Here is a 17,259-nt window from a genome sequence, read left to right as displayed (position 1 = left end):
AGATTGAACTTGGTGAGTTTGAAACTATGATATATTGATACATGAGATGGGAAGATGCCAAAGGGAGAATTTATAAATTTAGTTATTACTGGTGCACTTCTAATGTTGTAGATTATTGAGGTGAAAACAACTGAAGTTATAAATGATTTGTCTGACTATTATTTTTTTTTGTTAATTCTTATTGTTAAAAAAAACCCCAACTAGAATCACAATTTCTTACACATTTACTGTTCAAAGAAATTGGGTACTACAGACCAACATGAGTTTGGTATAAATACAAAAATACTCATAAAACTCATTAGCAAAATGTACTGGACATATCACAAGTTGTCACTGGGGCTACTTTCACAAATGTATAACAACTTTATTATTTCACATTTTCATATGATTGCACATAATTTGGGAGGGCTAGTACTAGCCTACTCCTTTTATTACTGTTTTGCTATAAATAACATTCAATGCATCAGTAAGTAATGAAAACATTCATTTGAAACAGCTGTTTTGTTTTATATTTATTTTAAATATGTAAATAGCTACAGCTGTCAGATGTATTTGAGTAAACTGAAATGTAATAGAGAGTAGAATCACATGGAAATACACACAGTACAGTACAAGTATTTCGTACTTGTACTGCACTTTACTGTACTGGGGTAAAAAATTTACATCGACACACACACACACACACGCCAGCTGAAAGGTATTAAAGTGTTAAACGTTGTGTGGCGCTGTCATCACTTGTTTTCCTGCACATGTGTTTGAAAGGCGACAGTGACACACTAAACTGAGTGACACTACAGCACACACACACACACACAGCTACACACAGAGCACGGACACACACGGAGATCCTTCCTTCCTCTGGCACCGCTGACAGACAACATGTATCTTCGGGATGAGATCCTTAAAAGTATCTGGCACGCTTTCGTCGCCCTGGATGTGGACCACCGAGGAAAAGTCTCCAAGTCTCAGTTAAAGGTTTGTGTCACTTCTGTTTTTTTTTTTTGGTTTTTTTTTTTTTTTACTTCTTGTTGAACATTTCAGACGCCATGAGGGAAGAAGTCAAACTACCGTAGGTTTTAATGTTCGTTCATTTCATGTAAATGTGACTTATTTTAGCGACTTAAACCTGTGAGAAACATCTTGTATCCTCCCTTTACTGCAAATACTCGACTAAAACACATTTATACGTCAATTTTAATATCAATATTTCAAGTATATTCACTCAAACTCATAGTGTAATCATCTAAATTACACCTGTTAATCACGCGGACGTTACTTGGCAACAACTATTTTATTCCTTCTACTACACGTTAATATCAGTACTAGTTATAATATCAGACTTTTTCTACTGTAGCCTACTACTGGGCAGGGCCGGCCCAAGCCTCCATGGGGCCCTAAGCAAAGTCTTTATTTTGGTGCACTCTATTATTGCCAATTATTATTATTATCTATTTCATTTTTTACTCTGTCATTACGAATCATCATATCCTGGCAGGTTTTTACCCCTCTAAGATTTTTATTCTGAAATGGCACCAAATTCAGCTAAAAGTGCAGCAGCCTGGGGTTGATTTACATTTAATCTTCAAATTGATATAATACTGGGATACTGAATGTCAGCTAGGTCGACTAAAAGTAACAAAATAAACCAACAGACAATGCATTTACTGTAAACACATCATCTGCTTTTTAAAATTTTTGGTTTTAAATATACTGCAAGCAACAGAAAAGTGCAACAACAATTTGAAATGCAACAATAATTAAAGTTTTTTGTAATTACGCAGTGTTTCTCTAAGGATCGACAAAAGTTACGCACTACAACTTTAAAAAGTTACTTGCCTTTTGGGGGCCCCCCAATAGTCACGGGCCCCCCAAGCAGGTGCTTAGTTCGCTTATGCCTTGGGCCGGCCCTGCTACTGGGCTACTCTTACTACTAAAGTTTTAACTTACTTAACTTAGGCTAAATGGCTGGGCTGTTACCTTTGCTAATGGTTGACCTATTGACCTCCATTGTTTCAATTATTACCACTACCTACTGGAATCAACTAATTTATGGACTAATCAATTGGTTGATCGACAGAAAATGATCTTTTATGTCATTAAAAAAAAAAATCACAGGTCAATTGGTTGTTTTCTCTACTTCTTGTCATCCACTCAATAATACATTGATTCTTGAAGAAAAAAGTAGTCAACAGTTTGGACGATGGAAATAATTGTTGGTTTCCTTACTCACTTGGGACAAAAGAAAACAGATGCAATTTAATCAAACAGAACTTAAAGTAATTATAATCAATTTAAGTTAAATTGTAACTTATTTGTGTTTTACTTAACAGTGATATATCAGGGAGTTTGAAAGATGAGAGTTTAAGCATGAGGTGGTGTTTTGCTGTATGACAGCCTGGGCCTGAGCTTGTTTGCCTGCTGGGTCTGATGTCTATGTGCCCAGCCTGACAAAGACACAGTGTGACTTGAAGGATCCTGCAGGGTTTTCATTTCTCACATATGCTTTCTCAACTCTGCAGAACAGCCAAGAAAACTCATATATTTCTGGAGGTTAATTTGTGGTCTTTATATTGCTATGATGATTAGTTTAAAACCCAACTTGAACACCATCTGCCCACCACCACATGTCGGTCTGTTAGTGAAACTGTATGCAAGTGCAGATTATCTTTCAATCTAGGGACTGAAAGTGTATCTTTAAGAACTGAAGTAACACTTGGCTAGTAATGCTTACAGAGGGTTTTGCATGAGTGACAGCAAAATGTGAAAACCACAAGACTTATCTAGAACTATCTATGTGAAAATAGATATATTTATTTCAAGAGTGTGACTGTATAGTAATCTGTGCCTAATCTGGAGTGTGTTATTGTAGTGTCTAATTTTCTTATTATCATCTTTAGGTGTTGTCTCACAACCTGTGCACAGTGATGAGGATCCCTCACGACCCTGTGGCCCTCGAAGAACATTTTAAGGATGATGATACGGGGCCTCTGTCCAACGAGGGCTACATGCCTTACCTCAACAAGTTTATTCTTGACAAGGTGGGGACAAAGGTGCTGAGGGAGTTGCAGGGAAATGGGAAAGCCTTGTGTATTTACTCCAATCAACACACTGTCATTTACCAAACTGATCAGTAATACCTTGAGAACATAAACCTCAAAATTTTCACTTGGACCCAAGGCTTACAATTTGGAAATCAAAAGTCAAGGTCAAACCATGCAAAGCATGTTTTGAGCTGTAACTCAATATATTACTCATTAACACTTACTGGCTACAAAGTTGTGCATGGAGTCATGTGAGACTTAAAAGAAACGGAGGGAGATACCATTAATGATTAAAACAGTAAAAGCACCACCAAACCTCACTTTATTCTGTTGAGGACATGTATTTGGTTGACTGATCATGACCCTGTCACATCCTCTTTTCTGCTCTACCCAGCCGAGATAGACAGACATTTTATTGGTACTTTTACCAATAAACTTGGTTGGTCTTGTTTTTTAAATTTATCGATAGAGTCGGCTCCATCGCTCATAGCAAAAAGGGGATTCTTAACTCTGTAAGATTTATTCTCCTGCGGCTCAGTGAGCAGAGTGTGCTACAAAGCAAACACATCTGTTGAAATGTTATAAAAATAACTCTCATGTCAGTTACAAACTGCTTGAGTTTCACTCTTTGGACTTGGAAGCTGTTTTCTTGCCTTTCTCCTGTAGGCTCTGACTTGAATAAAAATGAGGCATTTAATTACAGCAGGTTTGTACCTCACACCCGCAGACAAAGAGAAACAGAAAACAGTCTCCTGCTTAGCATTTGTAAACACAGCGCCCTCAGTGGGGCTGACCAGGGTGACTTTGACTATGACTGAATGGTGCGTTTTTTGGTCACAGGTCCGGGAGGATTTCGATGTGCAGGAGATGAACAAGATGTGCTGGACACTGTGTTACAAGAAAAAGATGTGCACTAAACATCTACTCATCACAGATGATGACTGTTTCAAAGTCTGGTGTATTTTCAACTTTCTGTCAGAAGACAGATACCCACTAGTCATCGTCACTGAAGAGGTGAGGAAGATTATTGCAAAAATAAAGATTGATCTTTTAAGATTCCCTCCACCGAGGTTTCAATGTAATGAAGTTGATGTTTTTGACGTATATATATGTTCATCTCCGTAGATTGAGTTCTTTCTGCGCAAGCTGGTGGAGTCCATGGCGAGTGAATGGAGTGAGGAGAAGTTTACAGATTACAAGATGGGGCTGAACAAGAAGAAGAACTGTCTGAACGCCTGGGAGTTCATTGAACTGGTGGGAATGGGTTACTTTACCAAGGGCATGACTCGCCAGTCCCTGTCCCTGGGCATCGATGTGGTCTACCAGGAGCTGATCCTGGATGTGCTCAAGCAGGTTTGACTGGATGTATTATATTGCATGCTTTTTTCCCCCCATCTATTGTTTCCCTAACACTTCGGGCAGTACCTATCTTAAAATGTTATGTTTTAGGGGGAAAAAATCCATTTAATCTTTGTTTTGATTTTCAGTTGATAATGTGCAATGATAATATTCTCCTAAAAACAAAGGAAGCAAAACAAATCATTAAACTAAATGTGTCTGTAAGCAGGTTTAGTGCGTCAATAATATATAAATGTACACATTATCTACCTTCGACAACCATTATTGTAGAACGCGTACTAATAGTAGACCATTGATTGTTTGGTTTGACAGAAACACACCTCTAGTTTCCTACATGAAAATACCTTTTTGTGTATTTTGTAGGGATACATGATGAAAAAGGGCCACAAAAGGAAGAACTGGAACGAGCGCTGGTTTGTCCTTCAACCCAACTCACTGTCATATTATGTCTCTGAAGATCTGACGGAGAAGAAAGGAAACATCATTCTGGACCAGAGCTGCTGTGTGGAGGTTAACAGTTCAGCTCTGTAGCTGTGATGTCATGGATGTGTTTTATCTATTTTGTGTCAATAATGCTGTGTTGACCCAATGGTTTAAAGATTGTATATTATAACTGATTTAACTTAGTTCAGAAACAAGACTAACATGCTCAAACCAGCATCGTTTTGCATGTTTAGTGACTGATGGTGCCATGATTTACTTCTTTCTGCAGTCTCTGCCAGATAAAGATGGGAAGAAATGCCTTTTCATCATCAAGTGCTTCGATAAAAGCTTCGAGTGCAGTGCATCAGATAAAAAGAAGAAGCAGGAGTGGATTCAAGGTACTGATGAGACATTTCCTACCACTCTGTGACATCATTGTCTTGTGTTTTCTTTCACATTAACTCATCAGCAGAGTGTCTGTAGTTGCTGTGGAAGTGAATCTGATTTCCCTCTCACTGTCCTCCAACAGCGATTCAAACATGCATCCAGCTGCTGAGGCTGGGTCTGTCGTCTCCTCACCGCGAGGCCCGGCTGAGGCGCAGGGAGCTGCGGCAGAAGCAGCACGTGGACGAGGATAACCTGGTGGAGAGGATGAGGCAGCTGCAGGCGGCCAATGAGAACAAACAAAGGCAGCTGGAGGCCATGAGGGAGGTAATGTTTCACAATGAACTCCTACAACTAACCACACTTTTTTACACAATTCAAGTGTCATACACAGGAGTCATGGTCAAGTCATGTTATTTTTTCCTAGTTATAAATGAGTACAGAAATCATGTGCTGGTACAAAAATACACAGTATGTTGTGCTTAATTATCGGTGTAAAACTGGAGCTATATTATTATTAGTAGTAGTCAGGGAAACTTTGAAAATCTTGGAAAGAGACGACAAAACATACAACTGGATCTTGTGAACCTTTTTCACTCTCTTTTTGTTTCATGAAAAAATATGATGCAACAGTATTTCTACACTGAAAGGGGAAGTGAGGCCTGCTATGCAAAAGACATCATCTTGGTATTTATGTATCTACTGCAGCAGATTATTGATGGCTTCTCACTTCTCTTTTTTACCCTGCCAGATGGCTTTACTGTTTCTTTCAAATGAAGAAAAAAAACAAAACTGCTGTATCTTCATAAGCCCAAAAACTGTGAATGTGGGAAGTCACATGGTGTTTTTAAATCCTTAATTGTTTTTGTTAAATATACCCAGGTATTAATAAGTCAAATCTTAGCTAATACAGCCCACAAGGAAAGAGAAAATTTGTTCTGGACTGTGGTATTTTTTGTTCATGCGAACTGTTCCTCAGATTCCTTGTAAACCAAACCCAAGTTTCAGTATCAAGGCTTTTTTTGTCCTCAGAGTATTTCCCCTTCGAGCTGCAGCAGAGAAGTATCACCTCATTCCTCTGTTATGCTTCACAGAAAATGGAGGAGGCTGCGGCTAAAGCAGCAGTAGAGGAGCACAGGAGACAGAAGACTCAGTTAGACCTTCAGGATCGCTACAGGCTGGACCTGGAGAGGGAGAAAATGGTAACGGCTCCTCCTGAATCAGTTCCCGCAACTCCAGTCTGACAAAGTGGGCTCATGGCTCATGAGTAATACACTGGTCATAAGTTCCCATCAAAGTGACAGAATGAAAACTGCTGTGTGTGGCAAATCAAAACAATGTTTTTATTTTATTTTTACCTTCAGATGAAGTCACCATTACCCGTCTGTGTTAAAAATACTTAAAATTATATATTTCTTCATGTTTAGTCAAGTTTTCCTGCCAGTATCAGATGCACTGACGCTTATTAATCATCATCTTAATTCGGTGACTACACAGATCACTTCCCTCATAAGATGAAAATGTACTCACTGTTTACAGATTTTGGCTCTGTTAAAGAGCTCGTATCCACAGTCATGTGTAAGACAGAAGCCACATTGTAGTAGTATATGTGTGTGTTGCTCAGGTGCGTCAGCAGATGGAGGAGCAGGTGGCCCAGAAATCCAGCGAGCTGGAGCAGTACCTGCAGCGCGTCCGAGAGCTGGAGGACATGTACCACCGACTGGAGGAGGCCTTAGAAGACGAGAGGCAGACCAAGCAGGATGAGGAGGCCATGAGGAAACTCCAGGCCAGGTCACTGACACGTAAACCAGACATTACCTGGATAAATACATGACATTAGTGAAGCACCTCTTTAATATAACATGAACTAGTTCACCAGACCGACTGGCAGTCTTCTTTAAGTTGTTGATAATTACTTTTTGTGACTGCCAGAGAACGGATGATTCAGCTCTTCTTGGGGTTTTTTTGCAGCTGCAGCTTGTGGTTTTGTTCTGTTAGTCATGCAATGTGAAGTGAACTGAATACAAAGGTTGGATTTAAAATTGGGTTATCCTGGAAAACCTGGAAACTTTTAGTATTTTAAAGGGTTGGAAAACACATGAAAAATGAGAGAACTAGTTCAAGACCCACAAACCACAGTGTGGTTCAAGAAAACAATCTTGACATTCTCATCTTTTGTTCTTGCAGATACAGTGAACTCTGATCGTAGAACGTATATGGTCTGTTTTTTGTTATGTTTTTGAAATTCCCGCAAGGTTTTTGGCTTTTGAATGCACCTCAATGGTTGGTGAAGACTGCGTTAAATAGAAAATAAAAAGCTGAAATCACTGCTTAAATCTATTAATTGAAACAATATATTTCAGTGATCTGATGTTTGTATGTACAAGTATGAGGATCTTTTTTTATTTTAAATGTATTGCTCTCATGATACCTTTTGTAGCCTAAACTCTGAATCTGAGTAGCTTTGTCTCTCTGAATTATGAGTGAAAATTAACAGAATTCACAGTGTAGCTCATGTAATGTTTGTCTGCTGTTGTATCTGCCTGTCACCATAGGAGATCTGTATTTAACTGTGCTGAAATGTTACGGCTCTATTTCCATTTTGAGAGACCACACTTGTTTCAGTAATCGAAATCAAAGATAATGAGGATTGAGGCTTGTCCCACAGTCACATATTTCCCATAGTTGTCCTCTTATAGAGCCTCAGATTTACATATGTATAAAGGAGCCAACCTTATGTCATTGAAAATGGAAAGCCTTGTCTAAATGAGTGTGGCAACATATTTATTTGACAACAAATAATCACACAAGGATGGTCTTGTCTGATATTTAGGCTACTTTCCATTCTCATTGCTCTCCATCCTTTTTAAATGTGCCCTTGTTGTGTGTTGCCCTGCAGGCTGCTGGAGGAAGAGGCAGCAAAGAGGGCCGAGCTGGAGCAGATGCACCTGCAGCAGCAGAGGGCGCTCTCCCAGACTGAGGCCGAGAAGCAGGAGCTGGTGGCCGAGCAGCTGGCCAAGGAGAGGGAGCTGCAGACAGCCATGCTGCAGCTGGAGAGACTGCAGAAGGAGCGGAAGGGAGCACTGGAGCAGTATGAGGTCAGGTCACACATGTGGACACACATGTGCTTCACAAAGGCTTGTTGTTTGTGCTTTGGTTAATCCACTGATGAATTATCCCCTTTGCACCAGAAACTGCTTTATTCCTCTTTTTCTATTTGGCTGAAGTCAGCTGTGATGTATCTGTGTGCAAATGAACATGCATTTGAAAAGGGCCATAATTACCATAATGTATGGTCAAGATAATAGGTAGATAACCTATGGATGTAGATGAGGCTGGATCATGATTCTTTTCTGACATCTCCACACAATTCATATGGTTTGAATCCACCTCTTTCTTTCTTTCTTTCTTTCTTTCTTTCTTTCTTTCTTTCTTTCTTTCTTTCTTTCTTTCTTTCTTTCTTTCTTTCTTTCTTTCTTTCTTTCTCTATCTATAGGTGGTTACAAGGAAGCTCGAACGAGCAGCGAACAAAACGAAAAATTGGAAAGACAAGGTGGCCAAACATGAGGGGCTGGTGCGTCTCATCCAGCCAGGTAGGGGGACAGAGTGTCATTCTTCAGTAGTTAAAGCCTCCCTTGGGAGGATTATCTGCTTTTTAATAACAATTAACAATTTAATAACATTGTAAAGTGAATAACAAGTTATCTGAAGACATCGCTCTGGAAAAATGTGTTGACCATTTTCCACAATTTAAAGATGAAATGACTAATCAGTACTTTTCTGCAGCCATAACTGCAGAAATATAATAATATAATAATATGTTGTACTTTCATAATGGCATTAACACAGGTATTACATTGGATTCTGTCTTGAATTGAACTTGGGAGTTCCTCAGTCCTGTGTTTGATTGGCTCTAACTCATTGCACTCACAAATATTCACACCCTGTTTTTAACCTGTTCTTTTAGGTGATAAAGGACCTCAGAGGATCACGAACTGGGGTCCGGCCTCATTCACTGACACTGAGCTGGAAATAAGGAAGAGGTCGTGGCAGGAGAGTAAGAACCAGGGGGGTCAGACCCAGTAGATACACGCACGATAGACCGGTCACACAGGAAAACTGTCACTATGATTAACTGTGGAGCCCACGCCACCGTCACATTTCACGTTACTTCAGGTGACAGTTTACTTTTAAATGTACAGCTTTGATTAACTGCGTTTTATCTTTTGGTTTTATATCAAGCCGTCAAGCATTTGGGTTTTAGTCTGACAAAATAATCTTAAATCAAGTTCACGGTTTGCTTACAAACTTTTCTCTAGTGATAATGTGAAATTAATATGACAGGAACTTTGTGGTGCATGAGTTAACATATCATATACTTTGCTCAGTTAAATTGTAGTCCTTTTGTGTTTCACGTGTTGATGTTTCATTTATTTTTTCCAGCCTAATTATGCAGACCAGATCTTTCAAAATTGTCACTGCCACACTTCACATTCTGAACCACTAATTTCACAGTTTCTCAAAGAAATCCTGTTGATGTTTACAATCTAGTCAACTCTAGACAAACGGCTTCAAAGTGAATTTCTCATTTACCCTTTTATCAATGTGCTTTTTTAAACCCGTGTACCTCCCTTGTCAACTGCTTCTCTAAATGTACCACAGTTTGATAAAAAAAAAAAACACAACTCCCCAGAGGTGTCTAAGTCTGTGTCTTCAGACTCCACCCTGATGAAGGGGAGATAGTGGAGAACAGCTTTCACATGGTTTAATCTACTTGTTTTTATGTTTTGACATAAACTCGTCCTCATGAAATTGTAGCAGTAACAGCAGATATATATATTTTCCACTTTAGCTCAGTCTATTAGAAGTTGAATGAATTGTGTGCATTACAGTCATAACTAATATGATAAAAATTAAAATAAATAAACACCATCATTATTTATGAAAGTGGGCGGCTGTATTCATTTCACAGAAAAGGCTGTTAACAAATATTATAGCTTTAACTTTTCTCATCACTGTTAACTTTGCTGTCATTTTGGCTCGTCTACCTCCTGATCACTACGAGCGGTGTCCACCAGGTGTCGCCATGGGAACAGGATCCTCCTCAGGTTGTTGTTAGCGGAGGAGGAAGAGGAAGAGGAAGAGCAGACGTGAGCTGGTGCCACAGGCCCGTGTGGCAGCAAAAGCCCCACCACACCGACAACACAGTGTCTGCGTTTAAAAAGTAAGGCAACACTGCATGGAGGATATTTTTTCATGATAATCTGAGGAGCACGGGTGATTAATTAAGTGCCACTGACTCTGACCAGAACCAAGTCAGTGGCACTTAAATCTACTTGTTCCTGGAGGTGTAAAAAAAAAAAAAAAAGTAGGTCACCTGTACAGAGTTTCACTTTGAGTCAGGTTTGCTGATTAGTCACTCCGTATTTCTCTAAAATCTCTGCACTTTCCTGTAAAGATGTGTGATTTGATCCGATATAGTGCTGATACCGATGTGATAAAACAAATCAAGTATCGTCCTCGGCCAATCCGATCCACCTTCATCACTGTTTCTTTGTCACACTGACTCAGGCTTTAGAGGTACAGCTCTCCCCAACCTCACAACCACACACAACCACACACACACACACACACACACACAAAAAGTTCATCACCCTGTGCACCGGTGTCAGATTGATGCTCGGTATTGGAACTGGAATCGATATCGGTGAGGAAAAGGTTGGGTCAGTGCGTCCCTCATTCACCTGCCTGTTTTGTTTGTAAGACAGGTCTGAAGGTGTTGTACAACATTACCTCATTGTTCCAGTTGCCACAAAACAAGATTAATCACAACGGTGCACGTGACTTGCAGCAGCCCAGGTCTCAGTCGTGCTGCTCCTGTGTCAAAACAAATCAGTTGGTGCAACAAAGGCCCACTGTTCTCACATGCTCGCCTCTCGGTTGTCAGACTCATCCCTTGCCCTCATGTTTCAATGAAAAAAGAGACGGCGTTAGAGGAGCATTGTAAGTGGGTGAAACTATCAGCTGTGGGTACTTGTTTGTCACGCGTCTTGCCAGCCAGCCCGCACAATGAGCCCCTTTACCTTTCATAGGTGTAAAAACTCTCAAACCACCTTAATTTGTCCGTCCTCGGAGGTTGGGGGGGAGAAAAAAAAAAGAAAGTTCAACATTAGTTCAGAGTTGTCAGCGCAGGAGAGGAGATAAAACCTGCATTCATCCACTGATCCAACAACCAGCACCTTCTCTATAAAGTATGATGGTGGGTCACTGATAAGATCAGATATAATAATGTGTAACTCGGTATGAGATTTATCAACAAAACCAAGACCGAGAAATCTAACTACTTGATCTCTGCTCGTATTAAAACCGAACAGATCAGATAAAATAAGGAAATGTGTTTTTTTAAAGTCATTGGAATGAAGCGCCAGTCACAGTATTTGTCATGAATTACGAAGCTGTTGATCTGTTGTTCACATATCTTCTCTACGAGGTACTTATTTATATCTTGGAATCTGAGAAAAATGTGGCCCCTTTTTTTTTTCTTTATGGGGGTGGAGGGTGGGGGGCTATTCTCAGAATCGAGGAGTTTCTGATCTCCGTATCTAAATTGCACAAGCCCCCGACATTCCAAAAATAAGGACATCTCTAAGTGTCTCACCCTCGCGCCCCATGTGTCTGAAAAGTACCCTAATGCCCATGACCAATTCATCTGATTCCTGTCCAAAACATCCTCATGGAAACTGATTTGAAATGGGAACATTTTTGGGATTGTCTGCTGGTGAAAAACTGTCTGACAGATGCCTGTTTTCTTGGTGAGATGACTTCCCACAGTGACCTCACAGCCCCCAGCATTTCACATGGTTGAATGCACTCTGGGTTTCGCTCGCTGCAGAAAAAACCCCCCAAAAAACTGGGGGTCACTCACACTGGCAAAGTGAAAAACACCAGGACGGCAGATAAATGCCTCTTTAAGTGGGTCAAGGAGACGGATTTTAATGCAAACTTTACAGCCCCCCCGCCCCCCTCACAAGTCCCCACTTCAGTCCCCACTTCAGTCCTCTCCCTTCAAGCTACAGCTCAAATGTGTAATTGCACTTCTCTGTTCATGGATGAGCGGGTGGTGTCCGGATAAGATCATCTGGAGCTGATGCAGTTGATTCATGCATTTGATAATCTCCCAACTAGACCCCCATGTGCTGCAGGCAGCTGACATCATCCTGATTCCTAGGGTGCGACTCCATGATGTGTGTCGGGGCCTGTGAGATCAGACTTTGGAGTTGTTTCGATGAATTTTGGGGCAGGTGCCCGCAAAGGGCCCTCGCTAGGCAGAGAGAGGCCCTCGGCAAAGCTGCAGAACAGCTCCGGTTGTATCGAAGACTCACCCAGGAAGTGCAACCTGCCACAGGCTGCGTTCACTGCCACTGCAGGGCTACATGGATAATAGGATTTAGAGGACCAATGAAATAAATCAGTATCATCTGTCACTGGAGTATTTTTGGGGTCCGTGGAAAGGCCAGTCGGCTTATTTTTCAAACTGTTTCCTCAGACAAGAGGCATTTACTGCAGCTGTGACTGTGCATGAAGAGTCTGGGATCCAAGAGCAACAAATACGTGCAATCTTTGAATTTATAGACTGTTTTTGATTTGTCTTTTTATGTGTGAGCAGCACGCTTTCAGCCAACCGAGACTAATCACATTGAACTCAGGAGAAACATTTAGCCAAGTTACACAAGATCACAGTTGCACAGCGCTGCATTTTAGTGGCTGCTTTCATCAGTCAATTATGTTGGAGAGACCAAATCAACTGTAATGTATCCTTACTCACGTCATGGTTATGTAACAACACCAGTTTCTTTCATCTTCCAAAAATGCCTTGATATAGATAATTTGCATGAATGATCCAGTCAGAAGAATCAATAATTGGATGAAATGGCTGTTGTGCAAAGCTGCCATTCCTCTGTATCTCTGGAGGAAATTATTCCTATCATGCCATTCCTCACGCTCCAGCTGGATTCCTCCCCCGCAGCCCCTCAGAGGTCCAGAGAGCTCCGTGCCCACAAAAGCAGGAGGCTAAATATGGCAAGGACCGCCAGAGGCTGCGCTGAGATGTTCGCCTGCTGCAGCCCGGCTGCACCTGCTGCCAGTGTGAGCGAGCACCCACCAACACTGCCCCCCCCTCCCCTCCTCTCCCCTCCAGAGAGGCCTTCACTGCTCTTCCTCTGACCCCTCAGCTTCCTCTCAGATACAAACCTCCCTGCGACCACAGGAGTCCCGCTCAGCGCCGCCAACCAGGCGCCACAGAGCCTGAGCTGGGGCTCCAGCTCAGTCTAATATTCATTGCTGGCAAGTGAGACACCCATCATCATCCTCTTCCAAGCCCTGTTGTTGGCTCAGAGTAAAAAAAAAGAGAGTTGCAGTGGTGTCTGATTACCTTTGACTGAGAGAAAATCTTTATTAAAGGCGATAGGAGGACGATAGGAGGACGATAAGAGGCCAGAGCAACGTGGCAATTACAAATGTTTTCTTCCTGTGTCCTATGACCGACAACAGCAAGTTTGTGGCCTCGTTAGCAGTTGCACTTTGAACTCATCAGCAACGACAACACGCTGTTGCAAACTGTTTTTGGTCAGTAACTAAAGTGCTGGAGGAACTGTAACTGAACTGAACAGAAATGAACCTGATGATGCAAGTGAGAAGTCAGAGGATGAACCGATCAACAGTTCATCCTGAGGGGGGAACATGAACGTCTGGTGCCAAATTTACAGCAACGTGTTAACGACTAAAAGACGAATGCGTCCAGCAGCTGTAAACACATCCAAACCACTGACTCACTAATTGGTAGCATGTGCCACATCATAGTTAACTAGCTATTTATTTATTTCTATATATGTTATGTGCCAATGAAACCCTCTATTAATACTTCTGTGGTGACCACCATTCATGTCACGGTTATTATAGGTGCACAAGTCAGTTCTCTTTGACTGAGACTGACACCACACAGTAACACACACTTAACAAAATAAAAAAAATCTTCAAGACAGTTAATATTTGTTGTTATATTATAGTTAAAAGAAAACAGGAAGTTGCTTTTTCTTCCTCTTCTTCTTTGTTGCTGCAGGTTCTCAGATGGCAGCCGTGCTCTTTTGAAATCACTGTAATGTCTTTTTCTTATTATTCATCAGTCGTAGTTTAAAACAGTTTGATCATTAATATAATTTATCACCTGTATATATAAAAAAACATATTCACACATGATGCGATTCATCCTGGTTGGTTTCTTGAATTGACTGATGGATTTATTGGCTACAAAACATGACCTGACCTTCATCTAAGTCCCAAGTGTCCCAAGTCCCAGAGCTTAACACACTGCAACGCAAGAAAACACATGCAAAGACACAGATAATCTCTTCATCAGTTTGAAAACACATGCACTGCAAAAACTCACAACACAAAGTTTCAGTGGTCACAGCTAAAGGCTAATGCCAAACTAAGAACACAACAATATCTGAATCGTGTAATATTGATGTTATAATAAACCAAAGAAACTCAACTTATTTTCCAACACCACTAACAGGCAGTCAGTTGTCTTTGTAACTTTATTGTGACCATGGAAACACTTGTGTCTGTTGTGAGTTTTGCAGCAAATGTGTCTTCAAATTGATTAAGATCTGTGTATTTGCATGCTTTGTTTCCTGAGGTTGCAGTGTGTTGAGCTCTCAGGGCCACAGTACATAACACTTTACTATAGTCTTTTGTATCTTTGTGGCTCTTCAGCATTAAATGATGGTAGAAGAAGCAAGAAAAAAAAGGTTGATAACTCAATAACTGGACCTTGAACAAGCTCTTTGTGTAAAGTTCAGGACTTTCTGAGCTCCACAACAGCTTCAGCTCATCATCTCCCTCTGATATGTTGTGAGCGACTCTCCTCAGGTCAATCCACATTGTTTGAGTCTCTGTTCGATTTGCTTTCATGTTTCGTGTCGTGCTGCATCACTGAACTCCTCCTGAGCTTTCGTTGGAGACCTTGATGAAGTTGGATCTTCACTCTCCCCCTCCCTCCCTCCCCTCCCTCCTCTTCTCCCTGTGAGACGTCGTGGAGCCGTTCAGGTCCACATGCAGCACCAAAGCACCAGATCACTGAGCTGCCTCCACTCTCTCTCACCTTTGGGATGATGTTTTCACGTTGGTATGCGCTGACCTTTTTACACCACACGCCGTGCTGCGTGTTAATCCCAAACATTTCAACCTGAGTTTCATCATCAGGCCATAAAACATTTTCCCAGTAGCGTTAAAGAGTGTCAAGCTACTCTTTGGCAAACTCCAGTGATGTCAGGGATGGTTTCTTTTCATTTGTTTATCTTTTCTTCTGACGTGAACACCTTAACTGTTTAATGATTTCCCTTCAGTCGACTCGCTAACGGACGTCAACCGGCTCAATGAAACGCAGGACTTCAAAGTGACTTCAGTAAAGGATCTGATGTTGACTCAGAAAAACAAAAACACAGGAAACGAGTAGTTTCAAGTATGTTTGATTTATTTCCAAAAAAATTAGTGTCATCACCAAACATGGTACAAAGATACAGTAATGAAAAAAAGACATCTTTGAATAGTTTCATTTGTTTTCTTCTCTTTTTGAATGAAACTGTAAAGGTTGCACGAACAGAGCACAGATATGACGGGGGTCTCTGGAAACCACAATGTCCTACATGATATATTCATTTTAAAAGCCCTTAAGACACAGAGCCTGTCTGAATTACCTCGACAACAAAAACAAAACCACTCTCCACTTTCAGAACAACGTTTCATCACAAACAGGGAACAGGCCACTCAGGTTTTTTTTGCACCAGTAACGACACATTAAAAAACAAACAAACAAAAGACTTGTTTGATCACATTAGAACTGCGGTTAGAAAAGTATACTTATGTTCAGTACATACAGTTTATAAAATGAAATGTCACACATGTATTTACAGAAAAAAAAACAAAAAACACATGAAGCCACCACACTTACAGTTACACTTTTAATAAAAAATAATAATTTACATTACATGAGACACGTGTGTTAACCAGGAGTCAATAAACATTCAACAAAATAGAGAAAACGTCACTTATTTAAATAGAAAAATGTCAGGTAACTCTTTTGAACTCACTGTGCAAATTCTTTTCATTAAGTCTTGTCGTGAGGAACCGTCGTATGTACATTGTAAAGTAATGCTGTACGCCTCGCTGTCTGCATCTGTTAAAAATCTCTGTTTGATGAGGAGTGCATACTTTAGAGCTAAGTGCAAACAAATTGCTTCTTAATGTTGTGCATTTAAAATCTCTGAGTTTTTTTGGTGGTTCACACGTTTCTTCTTCTTCAAGCAGCAATAACCTTTCCTCATAGTAAAATATCTGATAGAAAATCTTTTATAGGTTATTTTCTATATTTCCAAAGTCTTAAAATTGAACCCACAGTTTGAATGGCCAGTGATATTGCTTTGATCTATTTACAGCTTAAGAAGGATAACAGTTCCGCGGTAGTGCAGTCCCCTAAGACGTCAGCTTATCTTCACTTCATCCCTGTCGGAGGCACACGACCAGAGAGGAGCTGACAGCAGAGACGAACGCGCTCGACTCCAGAGTGACGACAGCCTGACGAGCTGCTCAGTAACAGGCAGAGAGGTGGACGGACGCGCTCGTCCTCCACCTCCAGGCACTTTGTTCACTGTGGTCCCCCAGATTTCTATTTATTTATTTATTTATGTTTCTTAAAGAACATCTGAGAGCTGAGTTGAGCGGTGGTCACGTCTCTGCTCTCAGCCGCCTGCTCTCCGCCGCCTCTTTAAGTGTTCACGATACGACCTCAGTGTTCAGGCGTCCGAGATGCAGTTCTGGATCTTGTCCATCCACAGCTGAGCGCTGGGCGCGTCTGACGCACAGAAGTTGTAGACTCGCTTGCTGGTCTTCAGCTGGAGGCATCAGATAACGAAGGTTAGACGGAAAAGGGCAACAACACAAAGGAATGTCACAAGAACAAGCTGCATGTTCATCATTAATCATTTGAGTCTCT

General features: G+C 41.0%; 2 protein-coding genes across 5 annotated transcripts in view; one reads left to right on the top strand and one right to left on the bottom strand.

Annotated features, from left to right (window-relative positions):
- Positions 1-802: 802 nt before the first annotated feature.
- swap70a (switching B cell complex subunit SWAP70a) lies at positions 803-10,431 on the top strand. 2 transcript variants are annotated; one of them, XM_085760948.1, is made up of 13 exons: positions 803-975; positions 2,898-3,038; positions 3,882-4,055; positions 4,167-4,394; positions 4,764-4,910; positions 5,113-5,221; positions 5,353-5,534; positions 6,302-6,409; positions 6,832-6,998; positions 8,107-8,305; positions 8,704-8,800; positions 9,175-9,264; positions 10,286-10,431. In XM_085760948.1, the coding sequence occupies exons 1-13, from the start codon at positions 880-882 to the stop codon at positions 10,324-10,326; spliced, it is 1,779 nt and encodes a 592-aa protein (XP_085617074.1). In that variant the 5' UTR covers positions 803-879; the 3' UTR covers positions 10,327-10,431. The 2 variants fall into 2 exon arrangements, with proteins under 2 accessions (XP_085617074.1, XP_085617082.1); XM_085760956.1 differs by lacking the exon at positions 10,286-10,431 and having other exon boundaries at positions 9,175-10,151.
- Positions 10,432-15,723: 5,292 nt separating this feature from the next.
- Positions 15,724-17,259, bottom strand: part of sbf2 (SET binding factor 2) — a 90,269-nt gene continuing 88,733 nt past the window's right edge. For all 3 annotated transcript variants that reach the window (XM_085760897.1, XM_085760880.1, XM_085760889.1), the window contains one exon: positions 15,724-17,158. In XM_085760897.1, the coding sequence (XP_085617023.1) occupies positions 17,060-17,158 (99 nt within the window). In that variant the 3' untranslated portion in view covers positions 15,724-17,059. The remainder of the gene's footprint in view (positions 17,159-17,259) is intronic.

Source organism: Trachurus japonicus, chromosome 3 (genome assembly GCF_045865225.1).
Source record: "Trachurus japonicus isolate A0001 chromosome 3, Traja_1.0".
Taxonomy (NCBI): Eukaryota; Metazoa; Chordata; class Actinopteri; order Carangiformes; family Carangidae; genus Trachurus; species Trachurus japonicus.
Note: the sequence above shows the minus strand (reverse complement) of the source record. Positions and strands in the feature narration are given on the sequence as shown.

Bases quoted from the DNA above. Each gene is read 5' to 3' on its own strand.
- swap70a (XM_085760948.1), top strand. From the start codon at position 880: ATGTATCTTCGGGATGAGATCCTTAAAAGTATCTGGCACGCTTTCGTC. The intron at 4,056-4,166 runs GTGAGGAAGATT...TCATCTCCGTAG, and splicing joins TAGTCATCGTCACTGAAGAG to ATTGAGTTCTTTCTGCGCAA. The intron at 4,911-5,112 runs GTTAACAGTTCA...TTCTTTCTGCAG, and splicing joins ACCAGAGCTGCTGTGTGGAG to TCTCTGCCAGATAAAGATGG.